The following is a 26160-nucleotide window of genomic DNA, read 5'->3' as shown; positions in this document are numbered from 1 at the left end:
GGAGTTCCTCTCCTCCAATCATAAGTATCAAAGAATACCTGCCTATAGCAACATCATTAAAAAGTTGAATTCCAGACTTAATAATTGGAAAGCATATTCTCTCTCCCTTGCAGGAAGAACAATCCTGGTAAAATCTGTTCTCTCTTCTTTTCTTAGTTTTTCAAACTGCTATTTTACTAAATACAACTAGTAACTTGATTGATCATAAATGCTTGTCTTTCCTCTGGAGAGATTTCTAACAATCAAAGAAAGTTCATTTAGTGAGTTAGAAGAAAATTTTCAAACCGAAGGAATTAAGAGGTTTAGGCATTCGACATACAAAAAATCTTAACCATGCCTTTATGTTGGAAAGGGGATGGAGTCTGGTAGAAAAGAAGGATTCCTTATGGGCTAGAATTCTTATATCAAAGAATAAACGCGGTGATGACATTCTTCCAAGAGTCTTGAGAAAGAAAAATGACTCTAATTTATGGAAGGGTATTTACTCAGCTTAGGATGATGTTGAAAGCAACTTGATACGGCGCATTGGCAACTAATTTCACATAAGGTTTTGGAAGCATATTTAGATGCTAAGCATTGAAAAATTAGAAATCATGCAAATCAGGTAATATCCTTTTGGGAAACATGCTTAAATCTAACTGATTTTTTTCTTGGTTTCAGGAACATAGGATACGAGGAAACTAAATGAGTGACTGCCAGAGAACTTTATTCAAATAATATCAGTTATGACAAACCCTATCTCCATGGAAAGGTGAAGATTGCATTGGCAGGGGTCGTTTCTCTGATAGTTTTTTCTTTTCTCTAAAGTCTACCTACTAGTCTATTGCAAAGGAATCAACACCTACATATAACGTCTTCACACTAGTGTAAAATTGGATAGGTACATAAAGAATTTGTTCTTTTATTTGGTTAGTAGCTCATAATTCTCTACTAAAAAATAATAAACGAAGAAAAAGACATTTTTCTATCACTGTAAAATGTCCTAGATGTCAAACAGCTGAGAAAATCATCGATCATATGTTTTGAGAATGTCCCAGTACTAACTTAGTTTTGAATTTCTTCCATTCCCAAAGCATCATTGACAATTTTTCTCCCTAAATACAAGAGAATGACTCATTGCCAACCTATCCAATAGAACTAATTGGTTGTGCATCTTTGGTGTGACTATTTCATCTTTTTGGTTCCTGTGCAATAAACTCATTTTGAAGGTAAACTCACTCTTCCACTTGCGGCCTCTGAGATTATTAGAGCCATATCAAATGAGATTATTAGTGTGATGAACAAGACCATCCTCCTCAAGATGAAGCCCCTAATGAACGTGAGCTTGATTAAATAGAATTCATTGGTGAAGAATTGTATAAAACTCAATGTAGACAGTTCTTTTTTCAATGAAAAAAATATCGCGAGTGTGGTGGAGTCTTCCGAAACCACATGTGAAAGTTTGTTCTTGCGTTCTCTTGTAACTTAGAAGTTGTTCAATCATGCAAGTTAGACTCTGGGTATTATAAAATTCCTCCAAATTGTTGCCGCCAACGAGTTTTCGCATGTCATTGATGAATCGGACTCAAGCATGGCCATTAAGTTCATCAAAGAAGAATGTAGATATACTCATCCTTGCAAATCTCTACTGAAAGACATAGACCTACTGACAGAACATATCCAAAGAGTTGAATGAGTCCACACCTTAAGAAAAACAAATTGTGTCACTAATAACTTGGCAAAGAAGGGATAACACCTTTCTATAGGTCTCATATTTATTATGCCCCTCTCTTTGATATTAGGAATGAGTTGTTATTAGATTGTTCTAGTTTCTAAGGTCAAGTGGCTCTTGTTAGTCTTTTTTTTTTTTTTTGAATAAACGAACTCAACATAATAAAGTGGAACGAAAAGAAAATCAAAGCCACAAAAAAAATACCCAATGTAACATAAAATAAAAGCTATTCCCAATGTCATTACTGGCATTGCCAACAACAACAAAAGAGATCCACACTATTCCATGCTTTATAACTAACAACTGATTTATGAAAAACTTTTTATACATCTGCTTTCTTATTATGAAAGATCCGTTCCTTTCTAGCCAGATATTCTAAATAATGAAAAAGAAACATATAAGCCACTTCTTAAACTCCTCTTTCCTAATAAAGATCCGGAACTGACCACAACCTCCCAAAATTAGATAGCCATGTACACCACACCTACCAAGTAAAATCACAACCAAGAAATAAGTAATGACTATATTCAACATTTTTTTTTACCCAGTACACATATGTTATCACCCTGATGAATGATTTTCACCCTATACAATCTTTCTTTAGTATTTACTCTGTCTATCAAATTAAAACAAACTAAATGAATAACTCTACTCTTGGTAGAATAAAGCCTTTTCATATAGTTCTTGGTGAAGCTATAACTCGTTACATCTTCTTGAAGCGTCTCTGACTACAGTACCTGCACAAAAGAGTTAGTAGAAAAAACTTCTTCCCTGTTAAACTTCCACACAACTCTATTACCTCTATCATTTGCTAGCTTTACCGACCTTAAAGTATCATGCAATTGATCCACTAATTCCAACTCCAATTGGTATAAGTCTCGCTTCCACTGGAAGTTCCAAATTCACTCTAACCCATCCATAAATCCACAATCTCCCATGACAGATCCTCTTTGGTTTGAAACATAGAGAAGAGCCTCAGAAAATTATCTTTTACTGAACCACTTTATAGCCAAACATCTTCCCAAAAGCATGTCTTTCTTTCATCACCTACTTCCATAGACAATCCAGAAATCATCTTATGTCACACATTTTGATAATTGAACTGTAACTGACAAATATCCTTCCATGGACCTCTACTAATAGGTAAAGTCTGATTTGATAACATCACATTAGGATTCAAGTTATTATTAAGAGCATACGACCTTCTTCTATAATGGACACTATTCTTTTGAAAAACACCACCACTACTTGAATAGAAGTGTTGTGTTCCTAATCACAGTATCATCCACTCCCAACCCATCTAACTTTTTTGGAACCTGAACCATATCCCACTTAACCAACGACATACCATTCCTGTCTTCCTTCTTACTCTACAAGAATTTTTTCTGCACAAAATCAACTTTTCTATCATGGTCTTCAACATCTTATACAGGCTTAGATAATACACCGACAAACTATTTAGCACGAATTTAATATTTGTTTGGGTTTTTAAACTCCCTTATTCAAAAAAAAATACTGAGTGACAATAAAGTTATTTTTATTTATAATTTAAAATTGAATAGCTATTTTAATTAATTAAAAATTAATATATCATTTTAATTAAGATATTGACTATTAAGATTTAAAGACCATTTTGACTATTATCTCGTTACAAGTGTGTTAAGATTCATTATTCTTTAGTCCGTCTGATAATTATAATAATTCATTTCCAAAAAAATTATAGGATAGCAGTTTTTTAGTAATTTTGACTATTATTTGGCCAGCACAAATATTAAATTGTCTTCAATAAATAAATTTTATTAATTCATGTATACAAATTCTGAAAAATATGAGTATAAATTATATTGATTTATGTGTGCGAATTTGGTAAATATAGGTACAAATTATATATTTTGTGTACAGATACCGATAATATGAGTATAAATTATTGCTTACAAAAAATAGAATATTTACTGGTACGTATCATCTATTATATCTATTATATATTACTAATTTTACAACAAAAATATGTCACATATCACTTCCTCATTACAATTGAAATCAAATATTTTCCTTCAAAATTAAAGAATTCTCTTCTCTTCTTCTATTCCTTTGATCATTTCTTTATCTCTTTCATTCTTTCACCCAATGTATCTCTCTTATATATCATTATCAATGATTAATTATAAATTTAATAATTAAAATATACAACATAACATTTTAATTGTAATTAAAATTAAAATTGAGATATAATTATATTATATTATTAATTTAATAATCAAAATGTATTACATAACACTCTCTCATTAATATTAAGATGAAATATTTCTCTTTAAAATTAATAAATTTTATTCCTCCATCTTCTTATCTACATCTCTTTCATTCTCTATTTTTCTCTATCTTTCTCATTCTTATTGCAATTAAAATCAAATATTTTCTTCCAAAATAAAAGACTTCTCTCCTACTCTTCTATTTCTTTGATCCTTTTTTTATTTAGAAAAGCTCTGCATACAAGCCATTAGGGCTTGTATACTTTACAAGTTCATTAACGAATAAACCCCAAAAATGCGCTGCAAGGTCTACGTCCAATACACGCGCTATATAAAGATCCTGCATATATATAATTACCAAATTTAAAAGATTTGTTTCCTTCTTCGTTCTCCTTATTTCTAGATTTGCTCGTTCTCTTTATTTCATTCTTCGTTCTTCTTCTCGTTCTTCTTCTTCTCGTTCTTCTCTCTTTGTAACTCCAGCTTCGTTTTCTATTCGATTTGTTGTTTTCTGAAATCAAAGTTTGAACTCGTTTTGAAGATTATGGATGATTCAACCTCAGATTGTCAGCTGAATCAGGGCAAAGTGGATTATGAATTTGAATCTAACGAAGTTTCTGAGGTTTGATTTACATACGATTACTCTGAATTTTGTTGCAGTCATTTGTATAGCATTGTGTAGCTGAATAATTCGTGAACATTGACGGTGAGACTAACGCGTCAACATAAATCTGTGGATTGAATGTAATGTATTAGTTTTGATTAATTATCTGGAATTTATAGCAGACGCTCGGGTGTAGATCAGAACTTTTTTGGGTGTATTTTTTCGGGAAGTGTGGGTGTATTTACAGTTTATGACTTTTTCTGTTATTTTAGCTGAGTTGTTGTCGTTCGGGTGTATTATATCAGACATGATTGGGTGTATTTTTATTTTTTGTCATGGTGTATTCTGCATCCTATGTATTTACATCTTATGGCTTTTATTGTCATTTTAGTTGAGTTGTTGCCGTTCGGGTGTATTATATTAGCAATGATTGAGTGTATTTATAGTTTTTGACATGGTGTATTCTGCAGCCTCTCTCTGTTGTTGATGACCAGTTTGTTCCGAAGGTTGGAATGACCTTTACCACCCTTGAAGATGCTGGAAAATTTTACAGGAACTACGCCAAGGCTGCAGGTTTTTCTACAAGAGTTCGGAGCACAAATAGGAAGGGAAACGAGATTAAGAATCAATTGATTACATGTAGCAGAGAGGGAAAATGAAAATCTAAATTATCTCCGACTGAGAAGACGAATCCGACAGCCAGTTTAAACTGTCCTGCAAGAATTTATATACACACATTGAAGAATGTTGGTGCTTGGATCATTCAAAGGTTGTGCTGGATCATTCACACCCTTGCTGTCCAAGTAAAGCAGAGATGCTCAAACAGCACAGGGAACTAAGCATGTCCATTCGTCGTACAATAGAGAATAACGAGGACGCCAGTATTAGACCAAGCAAAACTTACCAATCATTTGTTGCGACTGCCGGGGGTCATCGCGAGTTAAATTTTATTGAAAAGGATGTGAGGAATTACATTACCAGGGAAGTGCGGAATGTTTCCGAACAAGAAGATGCAAAAGAATTTGGGAAATATTTGTTAAGAATGAAAGAGAAGAATCAGAATTTCTTTTTTGAGCTTGAACTCGAGGAGGATTAATCGATTAAGCTGGCTTTTTGGGCCGATGCAAGAAATAGAGCTGCCTTTGAGTATTTCGGAGATGTTATTTCATTTGACACCACCTACAATACAAACAAGTAACAAACTGTCCCTGTTTATGATGCTAAATTAATGTATTTTTATGAATCTGCAGCAGAGGTGTATATTGGCTGTTTTTTGGTGTATACAAAGCATTTGTTGGGTGTACTTAATGATTTTCCATTCTGCACTATGGTAATTTGTTTCAGGTATAATTTGGTTTGTGGTTCTTTTGTCGGGGTGAATCACCACGATCAGTCAACACTTCTCGGATGCTCTTCGATGAAAAACGAAGAAATTGAATCATTCAAATGGTTATTTCAATGTTGGCTTCGTTGCATGGGAGGAAATGGTCCGAAAGGGTTTCTCACCGATCAATGCGCATCAATGAAAAGGGCTTTAGAGGCCTGTATGCCAACAACAATTCACCGTTGGTGTATTTGGCACATCATGAAGAAGATTCCAAGCAAATTAAACGGGTACAAGGGACATGCAGATATTGAACAAGAAATGAGCCAAGTTGTTTGGAACTCTCATAGCAAAGACTCATTTGATAGGAATTGGAATGATTTTCTGCTAAATTTTGGTCTTGTGGACAACAAGTGGCTTTTAGATAGTGTTGGGTTAAAATCTGCAGCAGAGGTATAAATTTAATTTTTATCGGGTATATTTATAGTCTGTGTTTGGGTGTATTATGCATATCTCTATGAAGACCGTCATATATGGCTTCCAATCTATCTGGATCACCACTTCTGGGCAAGGATGAGAAGCACACAAAGGAGCGAGATCATGCATTCATTTTTTAACAAGTTTATTACCCGGAACAGCTCGCTTATTCAATTCGTCAAACAATATGATAATTGCCTCGGAAGCAGGGAGCAAGCAGAGAGAGAATCAGATGCTGCAGATTTTCATACGGTCATACCGTGTGCAACCAAATCCTCCATTGAAGCTCAGTTTCAAGATGTGTACACTCATCAAAAGTTTAGGGAAGTCCAAGTGCAATTCAAAGGAAAGGCGAATTGCATCACTAGATTAACGAATTCCGCTCTAGGCTATTCAGTATATGAGGTTGGAGAACAAGTTTCCAGCTTAATATTCAATAAGTTTATGGTTACTTACGACTCAGTTGCAGCCGACGTAAAATACCAATGCTTATTATTCGAGTCGAGAGGGATACTGTGTCGTCACGCACTAAGCGTGTTAAGCTTTGAACAAGTAAGCCAAGTGTCACCTACATATATACTGGAACGATGAAGCAAGAAGGTAAAGAGGCGACACACACACATCAAGAGCAGCCACGACGACCCACTGTTGGAGCCAAGAAGCAAGAGGTTTGACCAATTGGTTTTTTGTTCGCAAAATATTTGCGAATTTGCATCCGAATCGGAGGAGCTGACTGTAATTCTGCACCATGCGTATGATAACGTCATGGCTAAGATGGAATCATTGAAAGCTAAAAGGAAGGGGATATCTTCTTTATCTCACGAAGACGCCAACTTGGAATCCGTTAACGAGCTTCAAAGCCCCCAAGGATTCGAACAAGAGGACGTCCAAAAAATAGGCTAGGTTCAAAGTTGGACAAACAGATTGCAAATGCCACAAAGAAGAAGAAAACGAAAGTTTTAAGTGAGGTAAAAGTGATGTTCTTTAAATTTGTGGTGATTGAGTTTAATTTTCTCGTTAATAGTTTAGCTAATATGTGAGTTTGTTATATTCAGATAAACCTGTTTGATGCTACATCAGTGGTGCATTCAAATTCCAGCCAATATCAAGGACATGTTATGAATTATCAGTTCAGGGTACCAGCAGCAGGGGATAACTCTTTGGGTGTATAGTTATAGAATATGGGTGTAAAAGCACTGTTCTTTTGGGTGTATTTTTGTGGATTTTCTTTTGATTCATATTTTACATATAGATACATATATATACTTCAAAATCTTGTTTTTATGTTATAAAATACTGTTTGTTTTTTTTTTACAACAGTTTAAGGGTTTTAGATATTAGGGTTTAGGGTTTTAGGGTTTACAGGTTAGGGGGTAAGGGTTTAGGTTTTAAGTGTTTAGGTTCAGGGTTTTAAGGACAAAGCATCAGGGGGGATAGATTTCAGGATGTATATTCAACTTTCTTTGGGTGTAAAAAATGGCAGGTTTTGGGTGTATATTTGATTTGATGTTTCCTTCATATTATAGTACCTGTAATTCATACATTTTGAATACAACAGATAGAGTTTAATTATTGAAAGAAATTTCACAATAAACTGCATTATAATTGTCAAATATTTACAACATGTCTTCTATTTGTTACAAGACTATATAACATTTACATTAAGCAGTGTCAACATCCTGAGAATCTATCTGACAATATGGACTCAATAACAACGAGGATGGCTTGGACAGTCTGATTGCATTACTTCCCCTAATGGCTTCATCTTTGTCTAGATTCATGTCATGAAATAGAATCCGGGAAGCATATTCTACTCTAAAGTGGTCCACCTCGTCCTATAGTAAAAAAGAATATTCTATTTAATCAACCATGTTAATTGAGTAATGTAATACAGAGTTATTTAGTTTTAAACATATTTACCTGAGTCCAATTGTCCCACTCATACTTCCGCCTCTTAATGTTTGCGGGCTCAAATATCTCAAGCCACTTCATTACGTAGATAGCACAGTCATAGCTGAAAACAGAAAAATAAATTACAAATTACATATAGGAAAGTTTAATTTTCAGAGTGAAAGATTTATACCTTGTTTTTTGGCCCGAGATGTGAAGGTATGGTGCTACAATTTCCCTGTCCTTGTCCTTTGATTTCAGAGGTGCCCCCCAGCATATACTTTAATTCGTAAAATTACGTATCCCTTAAAACACAAAACAAAATTTCAATAAAAGGATACACCCAAAGGAGTTAACAGTTACACCTTATATTAAACAGAAATACACCCAACTATATATATATACAGAACACAGAACCAACTTACAACAAATGTATTCAGCACAGTTCTCTCATTGGAAGGAGATTTTGTGTGATATGGGTCGACTATATAAAATTTTCTCTTCCTTGTATCAACAAACCATAACCACCAATGTTGCGAATGGCAAACAGGTGCAAATATCTTAAATATGTTCAGATTGAACACTGTTTTAGTTTATTTGGCACATAAGTAAAAAATGGTAATAAGTAGTTTTAGAAATGAAAACTTACATAACGATGTGATTTTAATTTTTGAAGGTCCAAGAAGGGTATGAACATTAGGTAGTCTTCCACGCTGAATGGCTTATTATTTTTAGGCTATAAGAATACCCCCTGTGGATGATTTGCAATGGCCATGTTCTGCAAAAATTGAGAACAACTAAATGAATCCAGAAAATATTCCCAAACGAATAAACAACTGACACCCAATTGAACACAGAAAATACACCCAAATGAATAAAGAGAATACACCCAATGTAAGAAAAAAAATACATCCTAAGGAATGCAGAAAATACACCCAAAATTCGTTGAAGCAACCCTTACCACAATATCAGGGGGAGACAATACACTTCCTCTTGAAACCTTTGAATATTTTGTTGGTTTACGATGAAGCACATGGCAGAGACAATCTAGAAAAAGATGCCGAAATCAATTTTACATCAATCAGGATTGTAGTTAATTTTGGTGATAAAAACATTAATGTTGTTGTAATATTACCTCAGCTTCTATATGCGTTTTAGGCGCAAGTGATGCAAGGTGGAGTTTTGACAGAGTGTATCTATCTTGGGCTTGGAGTCTGCAGACGTTGTCAAACTCATCAGTTAGCCCATCTGCGTAGGTCTTCACTCGTATAGCCCAATGGTAGCATTTCTGTTCATGTCAGTGGTATTTAAATTCGGCCTGACAGGAGTTTCAAACTTCTCGAAACTCTCTGCCCCACTCTCCTTTGGAATCTGTGGACTTTTTTCTTTTTTTGTCACCCCGCCACTTGCAATTTTATGTACCAGATCCTCTAATTGTTCTAGCAGTTTTGGTGTTTCTGGAGTTTTTGCCCTGTGTTCATCTTGCATTGACGCTCCCTCCTGCGTTGTTGTTTCTTCTTGGCTGGAATCAGTGAAGCCAAGGCTGAATGATGGCATCGGATCTATTTTAGGAACGTACGATGCTGTCCGTGCCATCATCATCAACGCAGCAGCGTCTTCTGGGGCTGGATTACTGCGTGATCATGTATAACATATTATAAGAATAAGAATATACAGATGATAACCAAAAACATTGATTTTACTCTGATGAACTTACATTTTAGATGGAGCTGGGGGAAGTGTGGGTGTGCTTTCTTCAAGTTGTTGGGGGGGTTCAGGAGTGCTGCACGGCACATAAAATTAATCATGACGTAAAAAAACTATTCAGGGGAAATATACACCCAAACTGTAACCCAATATACACCCAAACTGTAACCCAAAATACACTCAAACTGTAAACAAATATACACCCAATACTATTTCTTACGTTTTTGTAGTTCCTTCAATTTGTAGCAGAGGGGTTGGTTCATATTCTGTCTCAGGTGTTTCTTCAAATTCCGACACAGTAGTTGTTTGGGACACTGGTAGACAAACTTGAATCGGAACTCTAAACAAGAAGAAAAATGAAAGGTTAACAATGCCTTTGAAAATAAAAAGGTTATAAGGTTGAAATATTCTTGAAAAACTCACATTACAAGCCCTTCGGACAGTGTCTCTTCCCTCACAACCATCATATTCGAATCAGCCGGCTCACTGGCTGACTCTTCAACCAGACTCAACCTAAAATACACCCAAACAATTCAAAAGAAAGACAAGCTTTATTTTTTGAGAACTTACATACTTGCAGTTTTTGCTTTTTTTTGCTGCCTTTTTTTCTCGAATAAAACAATAAAGGGCTTTTTTTCTAAAAAAATATATACAGAATTAGAAGTAGAAGGTAATAAAAGAACAAAAGTAACGGTTATTTGAAAGAGAAATTACATGCTCTCTGCCAGTCTGTTTACGCTACTTTGTTCTGTGTGTCCTTGAGAGGAAGGATCATCACTTCCCAAGTTTACATCCGGTATTCTAAACAGAGTTCATGTTATTCAGACAAAATATCATACAGTTAAATCATAATAACAAGATTTTATCAAATAAAGCTTCTTACGTTTCAGAGGAGACATAGTGACCTTCCGTCGATCGCAGGTCAGCTTCCTTCTCCCTGCGAAACAAGAAACAATTATTAGCAAAGAAAACACCCTAAAATCTGAAATATACACCCCAACAAGACATACCCCTCTACATCAGATTTTTCATTGTTTTCTCTTAAGAATTCATCTAGATCTTCACTTCCAATTTCAGATCTGACAGTACATGTATAAAAGAACATGTTAACAAAAATAATCTTGATGATAGACGGTAATATAGCTTACAAAGTACTGTACCCATGATAGGATTGATCTTGTTCAGGAGATGAATGCTCAACAACAACCTTTTTCTTTTTGGATTGTGTCCTGGGTGGAAAAAATAAGTATGAATCAGAAATAAAAAATTAATTTTATCACAAAATATTATCCAAAGAAGTGCTTACTTTTTTGGTGTTCTTTGTGTCTTTTTCTTTTTTTTTTTCTTTTTTTTGCTTCTTCATCGGTGAGGATTCTTCGCTTCTATAAGTTAATAAGAGACACTCTGTTAATACATGAAATCTTGATAATAAAGGCAAAAGAAATGAGTAATAATTTCATAACATTACTCATCAGTTGATTCAGATTCGGAATCAGAATCCTCTTGACTCTTCTTTCTTTTTTTGGAGTTCATTCTGGAAGGCAAACAATCATTATTTAAAACATACTAAAGATATAAAATACACCCAAATGAATGCAAAAGATACACCTAAGTGAATGCACAAGATACACCCAACATAATAAACAAAATACACCCAACTTAATAAACAACATACACCCAACTTGATAAACAAAATACACCCAAATGGGTCAAAAAAATACACCCAACTTGATAAAGAAATTATATCCAAGTATGGTACTTACGTTTTTCCTTTATTGCTGGGTTCTTTTCTTGGTGAATCCTCTGAGTCTTCTTGAGTCTCAGACTCAGAGGTAGAACTGTCAATATCAGTTGTTTCTGTCTCCAAAGACGATGTTGAACTTGCCTTCTTTTTTTTTTGTTTTTTTTATTTCTTGTTTTTTTTCTTTTTTCTCTATTTTTTTCATTTTCTCTCTTGTTTCCGCCATCTTTACAATCCCCTGAAACATTAGAAATTTTAGTTAGCAGCATTCAGGTAAATAAAATACATCCAACATATTATGTTCACTTACCATATTTTCCTCTATTTCCGCCCTCATTCTTTCGACAAACTGCTCCTTACTCCAGTTGGCAATCCAGGATTTTGGAGGTCTTTCTGCCCTCTTCTTGTCTTTATTTTTAGAAAGATGAAAGTAAATTATCATCAGGGCAAAGAGGCAGCCATCAATTGCCTTTTTCTTTTTCTCCTTGTAATCGGTTATGCCCTTGATGATAAAACTCAAAACATGCCCTCCCCAGTTTCGCTCTGTTATGGTGTCCATCTCAAAAATTGGGGTCAGGTGCACAGGTGAGATTTTGTTTATTGTCGTTGGTAAAAGGAATGCCATATGTATATAGAGGATGAAAATCCTCTTGAACATTAGGCGATTCTGTTCGTTACCAACGCCAATATCCATCATCTCATCTGTAAGATTTTTGAGGGTCTTACCCTGGAATCTTCTAAAAATTTCTTTATCATCCTCAGAAAGTTTCTTATAATTGACTTTCTGAGGAAATAGATCTCCTACAAAAAAGAAAATAACATAGTATGAAAATCAGTTCAAATACACCCAAGAATCAATTTAAATACACCCAAGCATAAGTTAATATACACCTATAACTTTTAGCGAGTTACCTAATGCGTTGATGCCAAGTGCATCACCTATTATTTTTGGTCTTATTTTAAAAGAACCATAGCCGGTTTCCAGTCTGTTCTCCCCTAATTTGAAGTTGTTAGCCAACTCCCTTATTACTTGGTGATGCACCCTTAGTGGCGGGATGTGCATCAAGCCACCGAATCCCAAATTCCTAACAATCGTTTTCTTCTCCTCACTCATGTTTCTGAATTTCTCACTTAACAAATGTGTTGCACACTTAAGGTCTTTGGTTTGCTATAAACAAAAACAAAATTATAGTCAGATATATTTCTATTATATAAAACTAATTTCATCTAAGACATATATTTGTTCTTACATTTTTTCCAGCTTGGTTTCTCGCTGCCATTTTTTCTGAAATGAAAAATACACTCATAGATATGAGTCAGATACACCCATAGATATCAGTCAGATATCACTCAAACATGCATTAATATACAAGGTCAAGCAACATTACAAGGTCAAGCAATATACACCTATGGACAAGCAAATATAAGAACAGTTGCAATTGCTGACTATTACAGTATATCAGTTCAGAAATATACACCCAACAATTTATGCCATATACACCCAACAAATTACTCCATATACACCCACTAAACTACGGAATATACCCCCAAAAATCAGTTACCAGAAGAACTAGAACAACAAGAACAGTAACACCTAGAAGAACTAAGAAGAACAGTGTAACATAGAACCAAGAATAACAGTAAAACCTAGAACAAGTAGAACATTATAAACTGTAAAATGAGACGTAGAACAAAAAGAACAGTAAAACGTACAACAACGTAGAAGAACAGTAAAATCTAGTTCTTCGATTTCGAAATGTGGAAAATATACAGGATGACTAAAATAATAACGTAACGTACCTTGAGTATTATAACTTTGTTTTTTTCTGGAGATTCTTGATCGAGAGTTCTATGTTGTGTTGATGGAATTTTCGAATCTTAGCGATGAGTTGTATATCTTCAGTTTCGAATGTTGCTCGAAAATGGAACAGTTGTGTTTTCTTTGAATGGCTTGGAGAAGTGGAAGAGTGCGCCATTAAGGAGCGGTTTACGCGAAGTGCAACCGTTTGAGTGGAGCGCGTGTAAATGACGCTTCATTCAATGTAATTCAGTGAGCGTGTGCAAGAATTGTGGGCTGGAAGCTTGTATGACTTGTAGGGCCTTTTTGTTTGTATGTGTAACAGGCCCGTTTTTTATTTCTCTTATTTCTTCACCTATTATATCTCTTATATCTCATTATTAATGACTAATTATAAATTTAATAATCAAAATATATAACATAACATTTTTTAATTATAATTAAAACACTTGTTAATGATTAATTTCATGGGTACCAACAAACCGACACGCATACATAGCACAAATCAGAAAGTTCTAATAAAGGAAAGAATTGTATTAAGCAATAATCACCAACCACCATCGTAATCAATGGCCCTATGTCTTCGCCTTCACACACTCCCATACTTCTTTTCTTCCTCTCTCTCCCCCCTCACAAACTCATGAAGGATCCCTAACCTTATATCATATTCAGAACACACAACACACATAGCAGAACATCTCATTTTCTTTTACAGGTACTCACTCTTCCTCATTCTCTTCCCTCTCTCTGTTTTTTTCTTAATTGGTTCTGCGAATGATCTCATTTAAATGACATGCATCAACACGTCTTCAATAAATTGTAACTAATTGAATTGGGAATCTGTTAAAGGTTGGATTCAATTTAGTTGATGTGTAGCGTGCAAGTTTCTTCTAATAATGCAGTTCATGTGTTTGTGATAATGACAATAATGAATATTGGCCATACACCCATACCTACAATACTTCTTTATAGAAAGTATAACCTACATGGGAATAATGGTTGTTGGGTGTTACACACAGATCATAACTCATTTCATCATTTTGTTAGTTGCTTGCTTGGGGAGGTGGCATGAATAAAAATATATAATTTTATTTTATTATATATGGTAAAGTGAAGGGCCTTTTGAGACTTGAGTGTGGATTTATTTTTTCCTTCTCTGTATTTCGAGTCCACTATGTGTTTTTTTTTTTCAAGTACAATGTATGTAGACGTGTTTTTAGATCATAGTGCATATTTCTTTATTGACTCCAACAAAGTGGGTCTGAATGTGATGAGATCATAAGTCCACATTCTAGAATTGGTGTACTTAGTCATATCTAAATATGAAAAATTTCCCACTACCTAAATGCTTGCCTTAATGATGCATTTTCTAAGACCCTTTCTTCTTCTTTTGTTGTGGTTCTGCAATGGTCCATGAAATGCAATTATTAACTTAAAGTTATCCGTAGGTAAAGGCTAAGGGGAATTGTTTGCAATGTCAACTATTACCAATTCAACAAATATATTTTGGCAAGAATGTCAAATAGGCAAGCCTGACAGACAGAAGCTACTTAACCAAAAGGGATGTGTTGTGTGGATTACAGGACTCAGCGGATCAGGTTCTTTATTGTTTGTCATCGCTTATGTCTTAATTTTTTGTATGGGAAGCATCATGTTGTGGCTGCTTGTAATGCTTATGTACTTGTGGTTGCTCCTTGAATTTAAGATTCCCCTTTAGATTGAATTGGTCAACAAGTAAAGTGCACCTAAACTATGTTCTTATTTTCTTTATTTGTTCCATTATAAACAGACTATACTAGTTTTCATATCTTTTTCTAAATAAAAATACTTTGCCACTCTTCGAAACTTCAGCCACTTGTTTATTAAGAACTCGGGCTGGTTCATTGATCCGATCTTAGTACTTATGTCAGCAATGGACTATTAAAGGTATACACTCATGGGAGGAAGCCATTTATCCCTGTCATAAAGGGGATATTGAAGTTATATGTTATTTGACTATTTTCAACAGCACTAGGATATAGAGGTAAATAGGATTAACTAGGTTTTCAAATTTCAATGCATGTGCTAGTGTTTTTCTAAAAATTTCTTGTAAGGATATTGGGAACTTACTCAAATGCAGGAATTTACAGAAACACTAGAATATTTAAGGAAACTTACTCCATTAACATCACAGTTAAGGCATGCTATATTATGTGTGTTTCTTTTTGTGAGTTGTTGATGAACTATACATTATAGGAATGCTAGATACCAGTATATTGTTGTAGTCTTTGAATAGATGAAAATGCTCTAGTATGTTTATATATGTAAAGTGCTTTTAGCAGGTTATATTGATTGTTTTCTTGAAACCTTTCAGGAAAAAGCACATTGGCATGTTCACTAGGAAGAGAACTGCACACAAGGGGGAAGTTATCATATGTCCTTGATGGAGATAACCTTCGACATGGACTAAACAAGGACCTTGGTTTTAAACCTGAAGACCGCACTGAAAATATTCGCAGAACTGGTGAGCTTGTTAATAAAATTTTTTAAGAAACCTGATACTCTGTTTTATCATGTTGGTTATATCATATGCCACATATAAGAGTGAATTTAGTGATCAATTTAATTGCTATCCATGTATTTTGGATTAAAACTGTTAAGCTGAATAAGAGGTCTTTTTCTTTTATTGTGGCCTTCTTGGTGCACTGTTTCTGAAGTTGAAATATAGCAAGATGGAAAAGTATAGGGTACCAACATATTATCTGCCAACTTATTGCCAACAATAATTAATTATTATATTTTAAATACATATATAAAGAGACACATCCAGAAAATATATCTATAAAGACACTTCTATTAAACACAACCATAAAAAAGACATTTTTATTAGACATATCCACGAAGACACTTCCATAAAACACAGTTATAAATAAGAGTTGGCAGAAGTTGGCAGATATGCTGTTGGTAACGTAACGGGACCGATAGCAAGATATATCTATTGGGTAGGATTTAAATTACTTTGATGGCTTGTTTTTTTTTTTTTTAAAATCTAGAGGGTGGTTGCAAAAGAATGCAGAGATAATTGTTCTTATAAAACTAGGAGCATTTTATCAAGTTTACTAGTCCAAAAACGATATTTGTGTTAAAAGTGTGATGCTTACTTGCAAACCTAACCTACATTACAACAACAACAACAAAGCCTTGTCCCACTAGGTGGGATCGGCTACAAGCTCTATCATGTCTACAGAGAGACCGTTAACATGTAGATCTCGTTTGACCACCTCATGGATGGTCTTCCTAGGTTTTCCTCTGTCTTTCACCTCTTGTCCATCTTCCATCTCATCCACCCTCCTGACTGGGTGCTCTGTCGGTCTTCTTCTTACATGTCCAAACCATCTGAGATCCGATTCTACCATCTTTTCCACAATAGGTGCTACTCCAATTCTCTCACTTATATCTTCGTTCCTTATTCTATTCAATTGCGTATGACCACTCATCCATCTCAACATCTTCATCTCTGTCACAACTTATGTTCGTGCTCCCCTTTGGCCGCCCAACACTCTGTACCATAAAGCATAGTCAGTTTGATAGCAATACGGTAGAATTTAACTTTAAGTTTTAAAGGCATTTTTCTGTCACATATGAAACCATTCGCACTCCGCCATTTTGACCAACCTGCTTGGATCCTATGATTTCCATCTTGTTCAATCTCTCAATTATCCTATATGATGCACCCAAGATAGTCAAAACTCTTAACTTTTCATAGGATATTTTCTCCAATCTTCACCTCTCTTTTAGGGTTTTCCCTTCGGCAGCCGAAAAAGATATGTTCTTGCATTTGCTTGCCAGGTCAATAACACATTTATTTTTCTCAATTCCCTCTTTTCCAGTTCTAGTTCTAAAAGTATTCAAATTCCAATGCATTATATGTTTTTCCAGCATGGTTTCACTGACAGGAAAATCATTTAATCCAGGAGAAGTGGCAAAGCTCTTTGCCGATGCTGGTCTAATATGTGTTGCCAGTTTGATATCTCCTTATAGAAGAGACCGGGACGCTTGCCGTGCCATGTTGCCCGATGCCAACTTTATTGAGGAAAGGTTCCATTTGGCATTTTTTTAGTTAGTTAAGTTTCTCAGATGATGTTTGATAGTTGAATAATAATTACAGGTTTTCATGAACATGCCTTTACATTTGTGTGAGGCACGAGACCCAAAAGGCCTCTATAAGCTTGCTCGTTCAGGAAAGATCAAAGGTGTGCTTTTATTTTACTTGCAATTGCTAACTCCCACCCCTTTGTAACAGAGAAAGAAAATGAAGGAAACCCAAATATGTTTGTTCTGCATTCTCTACAGCTGAAAACTTGAATTCGAATATGCAATATCCAACATAATGCATTTAAGCGTGTGATTGGTCTTGTACATGGCTAAACCCGGATGCCATTGATCATGACATATAGAGTTTATCCCTTAGAGTGCTTTCATCTGAACATGGAAAATTTTCATATTATGATTTGCCCATTTCCGGAATAGTGAAAATATCAACAATATGGCCAAGGGCTGGTTTTCATAAACCATTCAATGGAACTTGGCTTCAGTTTAAATTGACCAACATCAGTCAGATGAGTTTTGCAATAATGCATAGTTATTTTACCTTGCTGATGTGATTAAAAATTTGAAGTCCTAGTCCTACTAAATATTTATTGTTCAATGTTCATAGTTCAGGAATTGCAATACACTGTAACTATTTTAAGTTAGTCTTAGCTTGAATAGCTTTGTTGCATTTTGCAAAAACATTGCGTAGAAGGACTTATTTAATTCTACCATGTAGCCTAGAATTAATTATGGAATTGTGCAGGTTTTACCGGCATCGACGATCCTTATGAACCGCCCCTAAATTGTGAGGTACTTGATCGTGAAGCTGCTAACATGTTTCTGTACATACCTTTTTCAGTGTCTAATGTGCTGCCTACATGTTATGTATTCATTATCATGATTCTGTGGTTTTCATCCAGATAGAAATTAAGCAGGAAAATGGAGTTTGTCCAACGCCCACTGCAATGGCTGGACAAGTAGTTTCTTACTTGGAGAACAAAGGATTTCTAAGAAGTTAGGGATATAAGCAACACAGTTATGTCTATTTGTTGATCAAATCTGTAATATGAATTTTGCTTAATTAGATTGTATCTACTTTTAATTCTAACTTAAGTTAAAATACTAGAAGGTAGGGGTTGGGAATTGGGGACATTGACAAGAGGATCAGTGATGATGTAAATTTCATCAACTATACGTAATTTTTTGATTGGATAAAAGATAAATTTGTGATTCTCGTAGGAATGATATGATTATATTTATCTCCCCAAGCATTCAGAATAAAAGATTCATTTCATGTTGTCTAATCATCAGAATTTGATTATCACGCAGTACAAAATAATATACTTTACTTCAATGGAACTCTAAATAAGTAATACTTTCAAAACATTTATATGATTTTTGTGCTTTTACCATGAAATGAAAAAAATACTTTTATAAATTTTTTCAGAGAGTTCTTAAGAAAAGCATCGGAAAACAAATGTATTCCGTCTACGAAATATGGAAATAAAAGGGAATGTTAGTGTGGAGGGCCAGGGAACAAAGCAATAGTGATACAATTAATGTATTCCCTTTTATTAATTCAAACAATTAATAAAAAAATTATTTTTAATAAAGTAATAAATAATTGAATATCTGAATAAAAAATTGTCCCAAATTAGTTCTTAATAATTTTTAAAAAGAATGTAATAAATCTTTAAGAATTACATTGTTTGAACATGTGAGAAATTCTTTAAGAATGTAATGACCTTTTAGAATTTCAAACAATGTAATTCTTTGAGTATAAGATTATTATTTTTAAAAAGAAATAGTTTCTTTCAATTTTTATTTTAAATAAAATTAATAGATATAAACATTTTATCACGTCAACCATGTTAGATATATACTAAAATTACTAGCCAATGAGCTATAGCTCAAATGGCATAATCTCCTCATACTCACCTAAGAAATCTCAAGTTTGAGTCTCCGTATCTCCAGTAAAAAAGAAAAATACTAAAATTACTAATTAAGATAAAATACACATTGAAATACAAAATACATATTAGAAAAGAGTTAAGTTGTACATATATGTTTATATAAATATACGATGACTGATTTTAGTATATAAATAATATTTAAAATTTTTTTATACAACTATGAAAAATATATACTAAAACAACCACTAATATAAAATACATGTCAGAAATATAAAATACATAATAAAAATACATATAGTGGTTGATTTTCACGGCTAATTTTAATGTACAAATATTATTTTTTTTTTTTGTATTTTTTTTTTTGTATATTTCCTTTCAGTCTCACTTAAATAGAACAGAGATTAAGAAGTAAATTATTACTTAATTAAAGAGAGTATAGGTAATTGGATGTGTTTGATATTGATCTGATGGCGTCCAATTCATAAAGCTGAGTCCAAGACCAAAACCAAAAGCAACCAAAATTTGGGCCGTTTTCACAAAGCCTCACCCAATGAATCCTCTGAAAATAGTGCGTGTGTTATTGACTTTTGTTAATGTTGGGTAGCTTCTTTCTCTAATTAGATTAGAAACACCGAATTTCGTTATTCTTTTTCACTATTGTGTTACGAAAGAACCAGAAGAAGTCAAGAAACACACATCATTGAGATTCAAGTACAAGAGGAAGCAGTAAAGGCGGAAAACGACGACGTATTTAAAGAAAGAAGATCAGATTGGAAGGGAAAGGAAAGGAAGGGAAGGATGGTGTTGAACAGCGGGGTGGTGATGAGCGTGGCACACGTGTCAGCGAATATTTGCCAGTACATAGCGTGCAACCCTGAGAGGCTCACAAGCGACGTCGTTTTGGACCTTCTCTTCTGCCTTCCTCTCCAACCCTTTCGCCGTTTGGCTCTTTCCCTCTCCACCTACCTTGGCTACCATACTCCGCACTCCGATTGATATACCCTACATCCGTACCGTATCTGTATCCGTATGTATTTATGTACTGTACGCTTGGATTTATGAAATAATTGAATTGAATGATGGTTCTTGTACATGATGTGTATTATTATTATTATTGTTGCTGTTATTACTCATTACTGTTGTTATGTTTTTCTGGGTTTCGTGTGTGCCTTTTGGTTTAACTACGCCCTTAATTTGATAGTATTTTTTATGGTGCTTAAATTTTAAAATTCAAAAGTAAAAATGTAGATTCTATCTTTTTTTTTATTATTTTTAATCAAATTAGATACAGTTTTTATATACCCTAAAGAATTTTGCTAATTTGATAATGATGATGATAATGGGTTAGTTGCTAACAAATTTGGAACTGGAAAGTCTTTTCAAACTGTAGTTAATTTGATAAATAGCTCACGGAGATTCATTTCCCCAGAATTCTCTTGCATCAATAAATCTCCACCTTTTTTCGTGGCGGTCAACATGTTTTTCTTATTATTTTATATATAATTTAATGGTCAAATTAAATTCAACAAAATATACTTTAAATTTGGATTGGATTATGCATATTTTAATTTAATATGTATTTTATATTAAAATATTATACACAACTAAAATTATTTATGGAATATAAATGTAAAAAAATATATTTTATTAAATAATTAAAAAATTTTAAAACTTATTTTTTTTATATTTATATATAAATATAGGTGATATTTAATTTATTTTTAATATATATTTTATGATTAATTAATTTAATAATTAATTTTTTCATGTATAATTAGTATGATTTGTTGTGATAAGAGCTCATATGGATGATCATTGATTATATGTGCGGCTGATTTTTTCAAGCCAAACTGAATTTTAATGAAGTTTGAAAATGATGCCCATATATATACATATAAATAGAGAACCAAATATGAAGTAATAAACAGCAATAAAAAATCAATTCTTTTTTTTTTTTACCAAATATAGGAGACTCGAACCCGCAACCTCTTAATTGAGTATGGGGAGACTATGTCATTTGAGCTATTACTCATTGGCAATAAAAAAATCAATTCTTTCTCTTTCTTTACGTTGCAATTTTATTAAATACTTCTCTCTAATATATATATATATAAGTAAATACATTTATGAATTATTGTTATTGAGCTAATTATATTAATACTAGAGTCTTTTATTTACACATCTTTATTTTATATTTAGTATATCTTTTATTTATTTTACAACACGTTATCAGCACGAGATTCTGATCAAATTTTAGGAAGACTCAGGTAACAAATTTTTATTATGTTGAAACTATCTCATCTTGAATTTAATACTCTTGATATATCTGGAAACAACTATTTATCATGAATACTAGATGTTGAAATCCATCTTGATTCAATGGATCTTGGAGATACCATTAAGGCTGAAAATAATGTATCCAAGAAGGATAAAGTTAAGGCCATGATTTTCCTTCGTCATCATTTTGACGAAGGATTGAAAAATGAATATCTCACATTAAAAGATCCTGCAGATCTGTGGAAAGACCTTGAAGAAAGGTATAATCATCAAAAGATGGTGATACTTCCTCAAGCCCGATAAGAATGGACGCACTTGCGTCTACAAGATTTTAAATGGTTTAATTATTCTGTTAGTCCCTATAGTTTCGCGAAATTTTCAATTAGGTCCCTATACTTTTTTTCTTTTTAATTGAGTCCCTATACGTTAATTTTTTTTCAATTAAGTCCTTACCGTGAGAATAACGTTTAAGATAACGGAATATTCTGTTTAAAAAACGAATATTCTTCTATTTGAGTTAGATATTCTAATCGTACATATCTCTATCCTATCTTTTCAAATACCCAAAAACTCCTTGACATTTTGTCACAAAGGAAAACAAAACCCTAGCCAACCCCTAATTTTCTCTCTAAAAATCATGTAAAGTGCGCTTCTCCTCCGGGGGTCTGTCGTCTTCATCCATAGGCTTCGGCATCTTCATCCATAGCCGTCGGTCCGTCATCTTCATCCAAAACCTCTGTCGGTCTCTGAAGATCTGCACTGACTGATCCGTCGAAGCCCTGTCCGCAACTCGGCGGGCCTCACCTCACGTTGCCGCGCCTCACCTCGCTTTGCTACCTGTACACTTGATCTGCCAGAACAGGTGAGTTAGTTTCTGGTTGTACCATATATTAAGGTTGTACGCTTTGTGCCTTCAATCATGAACCATATATTCTTTACCACAAACGCACACACAGCAACAATTTTGTTTTACTATTAGAGAGAAATGAATTACAAACTGTGATATTCAATAGATAATTTTGGAGTTTGCCATAGGTCAGCTTTATTGCTATTCTCAAATGCAGATCAATACACAAAAAATTGATTACAGTTGTCCAATTCTAAAAATTGGCAACTTCTTTAGTTTATTCTGAAAATTGGCAACTCCTTTACTTTATTTGTTCACTACAGTTGTCCAATTCTAAAAATATATGAATATATGTGATGAATTGACATATGAATTAGTTTTGCTAATTATGAATTTTGTTTATTGTTGATTGTTGTTAGTGTGATGATGCTGGTTTGTTAGGATTCTATTTTTTTTTTATGTAGTTGTCGTTCTTGTTGGAGCTTTTGAGGTTGATGTTTCCAACTGGTCTCCTTTTTGAGGTTGTCGTTCTTTGCTTATGTAGGATTTGATGCAGTTGCCAATTCTGCCAAAGAATCTAAGAGATCGCAGGTATTTTATCTTGTGACTTGAAAATTTCTCCAATGAGTTGTGAATTTGCTAGATGTCATATATTTTACCGGATGTAGAGGCATTAGATAGTATGTATTTGATTTTGTTTTAAGTAGTTACTGGCTTACTGCCACTGTTGCTTTAATGCTTTATTACTACTATGACTAATACGAATAATTATTGATATCATTATTGCCAATAAGAACAAGTCATTTTGTAAATGTGCTTGTACTGCTGTATATCTGTGTAACAAAGCTACTATCACAGAATAATATATGGATTTGCTGCAACTAATTGAAAGTCTTGTATTCCATTCAAAGTTTTTCTCCTCTTTTATTCTCATAAATCAATTCACCAAACTTAGTTAGAGATAGTCTTGGAGCTGCATTCCTTTTCTTTTATATTGAGCCAAAGAAGTATGAGAAGGTGCTAAGGAAGTACTTCTTTAAGGAGAAAGGACCAATAACCAATATAGACCCGATTGGCAATTTACCTGTTATTGTTGTCAAGGTATCTTTCAATTTGTTTTCGTTCAAAACTAAACTAAGTGTCTTCTAGGTTGTGTTTGATAAATGTATAGAAATAGACTATAGAGATAAGACAGAAATGTGTTGAGATGTGAGAAAAAAGTTGTGTTAAATACAATTTTTATTTTCTTTTTAAGTTTTGGTAAAAAGATACATATTCTTGGATGAAAGTAGTAGTACTTATGGATAGTCTCTTGATTTTGGGTCACCCTTTAACTATATATGTAACGTATTTCAGGAATCCCTGAAGAAGATTGCTCCCACTTAAATGAATGTTTCCCTGGCAATGAAGAAGGATCGTGAAACAGACAAAGCTTTTGGATGGGTGCTTGAAATGTAATAATTGTCCTTCTCTAGATTCAGGAGAAATTTTTTTTTAATGAATTTTTCCTGTCATAAATTCACACAAATGTAAAATATTACATGATCATAATGAATACTTGAATGATAGAAATTGAATTTTGTATATACTTATTTCTGTTTCATTTTATCCATTTTTTTAATGTTCTTAAGGTATTTTAAAATTAAAAAAAAAAGAGAGAATGTATTTTTAGTACAATTTGTATATAAATAAGTAAAAGAATGATAGTGACAAAATAAAATGGATTATAGGAATATCTTTCATTGAATATTTATAGTTTCATCGAATTTTCAATTAGGTCCTTATAATTTTTTTTCTTTTCAATTGGGTCCCTAAGGGTATACAAGTAATTTCACAATTCACTAACAGTTTTTTGACGTTTAACGTTAATAGGGATTAAATTAAAAAAAAAAAACATTAATGTATAGGGACCCAATTGAAAGGAAAAAAATTATAGGGACCTAATTGAAAATTTCGTGAAACTATAGGGACCAACAGAGTAATTAAACCATTTTAAATCTATAAATGAATATAATTCTGCAATGTTTTCGAATCACCTCACAAATGAAATTATGTGGAGAAAAGATATCTGATAATGATATGTTAGAGAAAACTTTCTCGACCTTCCATGTCTCGAATGTGCTCCTGCAGCAGCACTATCGAGAAAAAGGATTTAAAAAATATTCTGAGTTAATTTCTTGTCTTCTTGTTGCTGAACGCAACAATGAGTTACTTTTAAAAAATCATGAAGCGTGCCCAGCTGGCGCCGCCCCATTTCCTTAAGTAAATGCGGCAAATCATTATCCTAAAAGAGATAAATGGCAAGGTTTTGACAACAAGAAATATTATGGAAGGAAAATGAATTATGTTCACAAAAGATCTCACCAGAAGTGGAATAAAGAAAGGAATAATAGGCAAAGTAAATCAACAGAGGATAAATGTTTCCGTTGTGGTGGAAATGGCCATTGGTCACGTACCTGTCGTACCATAAGACACCTAGTCGATCTTTATCAAGTATCTTTGAAAAAAGATGATAAAGAAAAGGAAATAAATTTCGTTTTAAATGATGCTGAAAATTCCACCACTCATTATGATGTATCTGATTTCTTTGAGGATCTTGAAGGAAATATTGGTCATTTGATCAATGATGAAATAGTTTAATACGTAGAATTGTTAAGTATCCATGTAAATAAATAATATAAAGAACTTATTATTAAGTTTTATTTTCTATGTATTTAAGTATGATGTATATAAATAATGAAATATTAATGTTTATGAATTTTGAAATCATTAAATGTGTCAAGTTTTAAAATAAAATTTTAGTATATAATATTATTTTTATGTACACTATTTCTTAGAAAAATAATTTCGATCAAGTATTCAATTTAACTATGCATACTACTCATTTTATTATTATTATTTGTCTTTGAAGAAAATGGCAAGGATATATAATAAAGATATATGCCTTGTGGATAGTGCAAGTTTGCACACTATTCTCAAAAGTGATATATATTTTACCCATCTTGTGCCAAAAGAAGAATATGTTAATACTATTATTGGTTCAGGCAATGTGATTGAAGGCTCCGGAAGAGCTATAATTTTGTTTTCCGGAGGAACAAAATTCATAATAAATAATGCACTATTGTCTACCAAATCTCTAAGAAACTTGTTGAGCTTTAAAGATATTCGCCGAAATAGATATCATATTGAGACTATGAATAAGGGAAGTCATGAGTACTTATGTATCACAACTCATGATTTAAATAAAAAAGTTATATTAGAAAAGTTGTCCTCACTTTCATCTGAGTTATATTATACCAAGATTAGTGCAATTAAATCACATGCCACTGTAAACCAGAAGTTTACTAGCCTAAATGAATTCATAACTTGGCCTGATAGATTGGGTCATCCGGGAACAACCATGATGCGAAGAATTATTGAAAACTCCCATGGACATTTACTAAAGAACCAGAAGATTCTTAAATCTAGTGAATTTTGTTGTGCTACATGTTCTCAGGGGAAATTAATTTTAAGGCCATCACTAGTAAAGATTGGATTTGAGTCCCCTGAAT

The 26160-nt window shown here is 33.3% G+C and overlaps 1 protein-coding gene across 3 annotated transcripts; it reads left to right on the top strand.

Moving 5' to 3' along the window:
- Nucleotides 1-14026: 14026 nt before the first annotated feature.
- Nucleotides 14027-18789, top strand: APK3 (adenosine-5'-phosphosulfate (APS) kinase 3). 3 transcript variants are annotated; one of them, XM_088492134.1, is made up of 7 exons: nt 14027-14216; nt 14950-15099; nt 15855-16004; nt 17455-17574; nt 17650-17733; nt 18336-18382; nt 18497-18789. In XM_088492134.1, the coding sequence occupies exons 2-7, from the start codon at nt 14976-14978 to the stop codon at nt 18551-18553; spliced, it is 582 nt and encodes a 193-aa protein (XP_088348260.1). In that variant the 5' UTR covers nt 14027-14216; nt 14950-14975; the 3' UTR covers nt 18554-18789. The 3 variants fall into 3 exon arrangements, with proteins under 3 accessions (XP_088348260.1, XP_088348258.1, XP_088348259.1); XM_088492132.1 differs by having other exon boundaries at nt 18493-18789; XM_088492133.1 differs by having other exon boundaries at nt 14031-14216; nt 17458-17574; nt 18493-18789.
- The last annotated feature ends 7371 nt before the right edge of the window (nt 18790-26160 follow it).

This window comes from Arachis ipaensis, chromosome B6, assembly GCF_059453495.1.
Source record: "Arachis ipaensis isolate K30076 ecotype BB chromosome B6, ASM5945349v1, whole genome shotgun sequence".
Lineage (NCBI taxonomy): Eukaryota > Viridiplantae > Streptophyta > Magnoliopsida > Fabales > Fabaceae > Arachis > Arachis ipaensis.
This window is presented reverse-complemented; position numbering and strand designations above follow the sequence as displayed.

Excerpts from the sequence above, each read along its gene's own strand:
- APK3 (XM_088492132.1), top strand. The coding sequence starts at position 14,976 with ATGTCAACTATTACCAATTCAACAAATATATTTTGGCAAGAATGTCAA. Across the intron at positions 17,575-17,649 it reads CGATGCCAACTTTATTGAGG|TTTTCATGAACATGCCTTTA; the intron begins AAAGGTTCCATT and ends AATAATTACAGG. Across the intron at positions 18,383-18,492 it reads AACCGCCCCTAAATTGTGAG|ATAGAAATTAAGCAGGAAAA; the intron begins GTACTTGATCGT and ends GTTTTCATCCAG.